Source organism: Salmo trutta, chromosome 27, assembly GCF_901001165.1.
Source record: "Salmo trutta chromosome 27, fSalTru1.1, whole genome shotgun sequence".
NCBI lineage: Eukaryota > Metazoa > Chordata > Actinopteri > Salmoniformes > Salmonidae > Salmo > Salmo trutta.
In genome coordinates this window covers 8,763,239-8,771,644 of record NC_042983.1, presented here as the reverse complement: position 1 = coordinate 8,771,644, position 8,406 = coordinate 8,763,239, and the positions used below count along the sequence as shown (strand labels likewise).

At 42.0% G+C, this 8,406-nt stretch overlaps 1 protein-coding gene across 2 annotated transcripts; it reads left to right on the top strand.

The window, feature by feature from the left end:
* Nucleotides 1-1,713: 1,713 nt before the first annotated feature.
* On the top strand, nt 1,714-6,936 carry lman2lb (lectin, mannose-binding 2-like b). Of its 2 annotated transcripts, XM_029716550.1 has the most exons (9): nt 1,714-1,941; nt 2,643-2,761; nt 3,076-3,193; nt 3,394-3,476; nt 3,661-3,684; nt 5,384-5,545; nt 5,623-5,737; nt 6,219-6,335; nt 6,472-6,936. In XM_029716550.1, the coding sequence occupies exons 1-9, from the start codon at nt 1,734-1,736 to the stop codon at nt 6,612-6,614; spliced, it is 1,089 nt and encodes a 362-aa protein (XP_029572410.1). In that variant the 5' UTR covers nt 1,714-1,733; the 3' UTR covers nt 6,615-6,936. The 2 variants fall into 2 exon arrangements, with proteins under 2 accessions (XP_029572410.1, XP_029572411.1); XM_029716551.1 differs by lacking the exon at nt 3,661-3,684.
* Nucleotides 6,937-8,406: the final 1,470 nt, after the last annotated feature.

Here is an 8,406-nt window from a genome sequence, read left to right as displayed (position 1 = left end):
GGGTCTCAACCCCACTCTGTGCAATTGGGTCCTGGACTTTCTGGCGGGCCGCCCCCACGTGGCGAAGGAAGGAAACAACATCTCCACTTCACTGATTCTCAACACTGGGGCCCCACAAGGGTGAGTGCTCAGCCCTCTCCTGTACTCCCTGTTCACCCATGATTGCGTGGCCATGCATGCCTCCAACTCGATCATCAAGTTTGCAGACGACACAACAGTAGTAGGCTTGATCACCAACAACGACGAGACAGCCTGTATGGAGGAGGTGAGGGCACTCGGAGTGTGGTGTCAGGAAAACAACCTCTCACTCAAGGTCAACAAAACAAAGGAGATGATCGTGGACTTCAGGAAACAGCAGAGGGAGCACCTCCCTATCCACATCGACAGGACAGCAGTGGAGAAGGTGCAAAGTTTAAAGTTTCTCGGCATAACCATCACGGACAAACTGAAATGGTCCACCCACACAGACAGTGTGATGAAGAAGGCGCAACAGCGCCTCTTCAACCTCAGGAGGCTGAAGAAATGTGGCTTGTCACCTAAAACCCTCACCAACTTTTACATATGCACAATTGAGAGCATCCTATTGGGCTGTATCACCGCCTGGTATGGCAACTGCACCGCCCATAACTGCAGGGCTCTCCAGAGGGTGGTGCGGTCTGCACAACGCATCACCGGGGGCAAACTACCTGCCCTCCAGGACACCTACAGCACCCGATGTCACAGGATGGCCAAAAAGATCATCAAGGACAACATCAAGGACAACAACCACCCGAGCCACTGCCTCTACCACCGCTACCATCCAGAAGGCGAGGTCAGTACAGGTGCATCAAAGCTGGGACCGAGAGACTGAAAAATAGCTTCTATCTCAAGGCCATCAGACTGTTAAACAGCCATTACTAACACACAGAGGCTGCTGCCTACATACAGACTTGAAATATTTGGCCATTCTAACAAATGGATCACTAGTCACTTTATTAATACCACTTTAATAATGATGTTTACATATCTTGCATTACTCATCCCATATGTATATACTGTATTTTATACCATCTATTGCATCTTGCCTACGCAGCTCAGTCATTAGTCATCCGTATATTTATATGTACATATTCTTATTCCATCCCTTTACTTAGATTTGTGTGTATTAGGTAGTTGTTGTGGAATTGTTATATTACTTGTTGATATTGCTGCACTGTCAGAACTAGAAGCACAAGCATTTCACTACACTCGCAATAACATCTGTATGTGACCAATAAAATTAGATTTTATCACCTATCTCTCTATTATATTGGGAATACTTGGGAACAGATTTGTTAAATTAAAATCACTTAGAGCGGATTTCCTGGTGTTTTTTTTACAGTATTTTATGTCCAACAATCAAAATATATATTTTTTATTTTTTTCTTTGCTCAGAAGACTTGGGGGCCAAATAAAACCAAAAAGCGGCCAGTTGAAGAACCCTGCCCTACTGAGTACTCCCCGCCCGCTTTTACATCTGCACAAATAATAGTTTTTTTTACTCTTGTTATTTGCATTGGGGGCATTTATTGACTTTGAAACATGTTTTAAACCCCACAATAAATGCAAATGTCACTTAAATATGAACAAATATGAATCATTGTTGATGTTTAGACAATTATTTTTCATGCATCATGAATAAATACAGGTTCATGACACTTTTCTACTATTACGAAATTCCGTGACCCGGAAGCACTTTTAGTGTTGTTGACGGGATGCTGTTCTCCACCATGAACAAGTCTAATCGCTTTCGGTTGAGCAGTTTTAAAATATTTGATTTAATGTTTAATCAGCGAAACATTCATAAATTAACATGTCGGTTTGCTGTTGTCCTTCTTTTAACCTGCCATTGTCTGGCAGACGATGGATACGAGATGGATGACTTTTTAAAAAGGGAGTACTCGCTTACCAAACCATACCAAGGTAGGCTATCCAAACGCTTTGCTGGCGTTGGTTTCACAATCAGTAACTATTATTTTTCTTTCCAGACAATGTTCACAAACATTTACATTTGTAGTGTACAACAACACTATTGAGGTATTCAGCAAATAAGTATAGAATTATTATCTGTACGATATGGGTATTGGCAGGATAGTGTTATCTCAAGTAGCGAACAGTACAGGGTTTGCAAATGTCGGTCTTGGGAATCCCAAGGGGTGCACGTTTTGTTTATTGCCATGCTAATTCAAATCATCAGCTCATCATTAAGCTTTTATTATTTGAATCAGCTATGTAGTGTTAGGGCAAAAACCACAAGTGACACCACGTCATGCAATTGCATTTGATTACACATTGATTCCCAAAACGGAAGCTGGTAGATTATTGACAGTAAAATAATAGGGTGTAGTTACGTAAATGTGGTTGACATTTTTGGAGCGTTGTGTAATCCAAAGTGGACCACCACATTAAACAACCATTTAGTACTGACATTATTGGTAGATAAGTACTTTACAAATTAGTCCCTAGTCTAAAAGGTCTTGACAAAAATCCATATTTGTTCTCAAAGGTGAGCAAAAGTACTTTTCACATTGTTGTGATCCAGTGGTGAGAACACTGGACGACGATGTCCCTTTTTAAACTGCCTATATCAAGCTATACATATTGATTGATTGTGTTTTGTGTAGGGTTGGGCTCCTCCAGTTCCTCTTATTGGGACCTGATGGGCAATGCCATGATCACCACTGAGCATGTGCGACTGACCCCCGACTTGCAGAGCAGACAAGGAGCAGTGTGGAGCCGCGTTGTGAGTTCAGCTCTTTCCATCCCGAAGTAAACACCAGCACACTACTGCTTATCCTTGAACAACCTGAAACCCCTACATCTCTGCACTTAAGAAAATACATTGTAGTCTATCTATAGGCCTAGCAGACATGCCACAACGTATGGCAAACGCATCACCTCATTTGTAGTGACAATACCATCAAGTAGGCCTATGCTTCCTGACTACATGTACAACTCTATAGCATTTCAATATACTACGACAGGTAACATGCCATGCCACAAGCGTCTTTCCCTCATTCCCTGTACTGTCTGTGTCTGTATGCGCTCGTACTGCAGCCCTGTTTCCTGCGGGACTGGGAGCTGCAGGTGCACTTTAAGATCCACGGCCACGGGAAGAAGAACCTGAATGGGGATGGAATGGCTCTGTGGTATACCAAAGAACGCATGCAGATCGGTACTGAGCTTGCACTGTCTAACACACAAACCAGGGTCACCCTATCCCCTATATAGTGCGCAACTTTTGTCCAGCGCCCATAGGGTACCATTTGGGACACACACCAAGGTTAAAAGATGGTCTCAAGTGTTGTGGTAATATTACAATAATCTCAGCATGGTCTTCCTAAAGTGTTGACTGCCAGGGTTTATCACCTGCAGGTCCTGTGTTTGGAAACATGAACCTCTTCACTGGCCTTGGAGTGTTTGTGGACACCTACCCCAATGAAAATAAGAACCATGAGGTATTACACTAACCCCCCCATACGCTCACTCATACACACATACTCAGGTGGACACCCCCAAAACGTATTAGTGATGGGGGTTTGTCTATTCCCAAACACTTATCATGTATAATTGGTTTGGGTGTGCAATGTTGTGTGTTTATGCTGCGTCCTGTGTTTCCTTGCATCCCTCTTGGGCACACAGAAGAAGTACAATCCATCGACTCAGGTAGCTACAGTAACCCATCAGCCAATCCCAGTCATCCTCTGGCTGAATTGAACAGTGCATGCTTATTTATTTCTATCCTCAACACTCCACCTATCTCATCATTGTTGACTAACCCACATCATGCATATCGCATGTCTCATCCCTTTTGTGTCATGCAATATGTGATGTATGAATGTACAGACTAGTGTCAGAGGTTGTTCCTGTTTACCTAAGACATTTGGATCTTGCAATGCTTAATGCATTTAGTCACTGATTGTCTCTCAAATGGCAACATATTTTCTAAATAGGGGTCATTTCAAAAAGGGGTCATTTCAAAAAGCCGTGACACCCACCATCTCCGATTGTTCAGAAATAATTTCTGTAGTTAGAAGTAGATAAGATTAGCATTCCTGCAACAATTTTTGGTTAAATATAATTAGATCTCTGTGAAATTAAGATAATTGATTGCACCCAATTTTCTTTTTTGTGGGAGGGGGGGTTTCATATAATAAATATAGTACCTAACATCTGATTTGGACCACACTTTTTTCTAACAATGAGTTAGACGAGGAATCCAAAGAAATGGTTAAAAGCCACCCACCCCCCCCCCCTCCCACGACAATCTCACCCCAACAATAAGTATACAGTATCAGTTATTTTTGTGTGATAAGTAGTATGGAGCAGCAACTCTGAGTATTGTTTCTTCATACTATGTAAAGTATTCCCAGTGAATTTTTCTCCCGTTCAAGGAAATTAATCATCGAATACATCCTGAAATGAACAGGTTCTGGCCACTAGATGGTGCTGTTTCTTCTTAATAATATTACAATCCCTCAATGTTAAAGGGATAGTTTACCCAAATTACAGTCATCCTCTGGCTTCAGCTTTTCATTTATTAATTTGTAAACATTTCTAAAAACATAATTCCACTTGATAATGAAAAGTGACACAATCTACATTTTATCAATTTTTAATTCAGGCTGTAACACAACAAAATGTGGAAAAACTCAAGGGGTGTGAATACTTTCTGAAGGTACAACTTCGATGATTCATTTCTCTGAACGGGAAAAAAGCCCATCACCAAATTCACTGGGAATACTTCACATAAGATGAAGAAAACAATCCAAGCCGCAGCTCCGTATTACTTGTCAGACATAGAGAACTGATACTATATACACGTTGTTTGGGTCGGAGTGTGTGGGGGGGGGGGTTCCATGAATGGATTTTGACAATTTCTTTGGATTCCTCGTCTAACTCATTTTTAGAAAAAAGTTTGGTCCAAATCAGATGTTGGGTACTATATTTATTGAATATTATATGAATCCTATGAATTGAAATGGCCACTTTGGGTGCAGTCAATTATCTTAATTTCTCAGAGACCAACTTAATCAAGAAAATGTTGCAGGAATGTTCAGGAACAATCAGAGATGGTGCTTGTCAATCCTCTTGCTTGTGCTTTTTGAGGTGGAATGACTCATAGTGAACTTCTTTTGACCAAAGTAGTGCACTATATAGTAAACAGGGTGCCATTTCAGATGCAACCAGTGTGTTTTAAAGGGATAGTTAGCATTGGCTCGCAAAACAACCCCTTCATACATAAAAATGGTATCCATGAGTTCACCTGACTCTGGGTAAGTAATCTCGCAGTATCCAGTCACTCGCATTATCCCTCTGGTCACTGATTGACATTATCAGCTGGCTAATCACCTTGCCTCTGCAGAGGGTCTTTCCATATGTGTCTGGGATGGTGGGGAACGGGACTCTGGCTTATGAGCACGATCGTGATGGCCAGTCCACAGAGCTTGGCGGGTGCACAGCCCTGGTGCGCAACATCCCCCATGACACCTTCCTCCTCATCAGATACACCAAAAACCGACTGACGGTGAGAGAAACGCACAAAGCACCATGTTCACTAACATTACATATTTATTGACCTATGTTTGACCTCCTGACCTACAGATACAGATAGACGTTGACGGTAAACAGGAGTGGCGGGACTGTCTGGACCTTCCAGGGGTACGTCTGCCTCAGGGCTACTTCTTTGGAGCCTCGTCTGTTACTGGAGACCTGTCAGGTACTGGGCCTCTCTATGAACATCTCAGAACAACACTGTTTTTGTGGTTCACCATTTGCATTCTTTTCACTGGTTTTTGAAATCCGTTCATAGCCATCAATCTGTCATTTCTGAATGGAGAATGGTGGAGAGCCTGTGGTCTAGCGGTAACGCTAGAGACCTGGGTTTGATCCCCACGTCCACCCTTCCTACTGTGCTTCCACTTTCCTGTCTCCTTCTCTGTTTCGAGCTGTCTGAATAAAGTGTGAAATGTTGGACTGTATTGATTTAGGTGCGGCAGACAGCCTAGCGGTTAAGGGCGTTGGGCCAGTAACCGAAAGGTTGCTGGTTCTAATCCCTGAGCCAACTAGGTGAAAAATCTGTCGACGTGCCCTTTAGCAAGGCAATTAACTCTAATTGCTCCTGTAAGTCACTCTGGCTAAGAGTGTCTGCTAAATGACTAAAATGTCAAATGTATTTCTTCCTTCCTCTCGTTTCCTAGACAACCATGATCTCATCTCTATGAAGCTGTACCAGCTGACTGTGGAGCGTACTCAGGAGGAAGAGGAGGAGGAAGAGCTCATCCCCAGTGTTGATAACTTTGAGCACTTGAACAAAGGTAAGATAATACAGGCCAACATTTGATTGTTTTTGTTTCAGAAAAGGTGTGATAATTGGTTTTGTCTGTCCAGTTTCAATTGAACTGTAGCATGAGGTCATTTTCTTTCTTCATGGTTGTTTGTCTCTCATTACAGTGGAGGTGCAAGAAGAGGGGATGAGTGGAGTCCAGCTCTTCTTCACCATAGTCTTCTCTGTCATTGGTATCTTTGTACTGGGGGTGGTGGCGGTGGTCATGTATGGGCGCTGGAAGGAGAACAGCCGCAAACGCTTCTACTGAGAGAGAGCTGGGAAGTCTAAGGCTCCGTCCCAAATGGCATCCTATTCTCTTTATACTGCACTACTTTTGACAAGGGCCTATAGGGGTCTAGTCAAAATTTGTGCTCTCTGTAGGGAATAGGGTGCCATTTGGGACGTAGTCTGAGGGATACTCTATGTGAAGGAGCACGAATGAGGATATAGATTTTTTGACATAAAACAAACATGCTGTCTGCCATACATACCTTTACTACATAACAATCCCCTTACCTCAATAATACTGCGACAAATGAACCGTTCTCGGACCATCTCGGCCAAAATAAATTAAATGTGCCCCTTTTTTTCTTTTTCTTTTACATATTTTTTTATACTGTGAGCCTAATTATTATTTTTTGCCTTTTGTTTCACCTTAGTGTTGAACGTTAACCCCGAAGCTAGCTAATGTAGGGAAGGAGACAGTGACCTGTGATTTGCTGACACTGTCATCAGCAGACAAAGATATCAAAAACGATCATCTCACCTGTGGCATATATATATCTCAAAAATATAAATGCAACTATTTTACTGAGGTACAGTTCATATAAGAAATCAGTCAATTTAAATATAATCATTAGGCCCAAATCTATGGATTTCACATGACTGCGCAGGACCAGCCAATCAGAATGTGTTTTTTTCCCCATAAAAGGGCTTTATTACAGACAGAAATACTCCTCAGTTTCATCAACTGTCCGGGTGGCTGGTCTCAAACGATCCTGCAGGTGAAGAAGGTGGGGGTCCTGGGCTGGTGTGATTACACGTGGTCTGGGGTTGTGAGTCGGGTTGGACATACTGCCAAATTCTCTAATATGATGTTGGAGGTGGCTTATGGTAGAGAATTGAACATTAAATTCTTTGGTAACAGCTCTGGTGGACATTCCTGCGGTCAGCATGCCTAATTCACGCTCCCTCAACTTGAGACATCTGTGCCATTGTGATGTGTGACAAAACTGCACATTTTAGAGTGGCCTTTTATTGTCCTCAGCACAAGGTGCTATGTAATGACGTGCCACAACTGTCAGGTGGATGGATTATCTTGGAAAAGGAGAAATGCTCACTAACAGGGATGTAAACACGTTTGTGCACAAAAGTTAAGAGAAGCTTTTTGTGCATGTGGAACATTTCTGGGATCCTTTTTCTGCTCATGAAACAACACTTTACATGTTGCGTTTTTATATTTTCGTTCAGTATATTTTTTTCTAATTAATAATGTCAACCTATATTTACCTTTATGATTGATCAAATGTCTGTTGTTCACCTGTGAAAGTTTGTTGGTTGTTTTCTATGTTGACTATGTTGACAATGTTTTTAAACCATATTATTGTTATGAAAAACTGTACATTGTCCATCCACGATGTCATTGAGCCTCGTGGCTAAACTGTAATTCAAAAATAAGATAAAGTAGCCTAATGGTTGGTTTGTAATCAGTTACATTACCAATCCTCTCCAGGCACTTATTTTTCTGGTGCCTTACCTGGGTCGTATTCATTAATGCAAACCGTAGTAAAACTGTTTTGCAATGGAAACCGCTCAGAGGTAATCGGTATACGGTTAACGTTGCAAAATGTTTTGCTACGATGTGCACAAATGAATGTCAGTCTCTAAAAGGTTAAAAGTCGTACGTGAGAGTCCAGGGCCGGCCCTGGGCATAAGCGACATAGGTGGTTGCCGGCTGCAAGGTGGTCCTCCGACCCAAAAAATCATTAAAATGGTGTATTTCTATTTTAAGGTCTCAACTTACTGTTGAACGCAATATCGAAATTTGGTTGCGCATCAGT

Excerpts from the sequence above, each read along its gene's own strand:
- lman2lb (XM_029716550.1), top strand. The coding sequence starts at position 1,734 with ATGCTGTTCTCCACCATGAACAAGTCTAATCGCTTTCGGTTGAGCAGT. Across the intron at positions 2,762-3,075 it reads GAGCAGTGTGGAGCCGCGTT|CCCTGTTTCCTGCGGGACTG; the intron begins GTGAGTTCAGCT and ends CTCGTACTGCAG. Across the intron at positions 5,738-6,218 it reads TGTTACTGGAGACCTGTCAG|ACAACCATGATCTCATCTCT; the intron begins GTACTGGGCCTC and ends CTCGTTTCCTAG.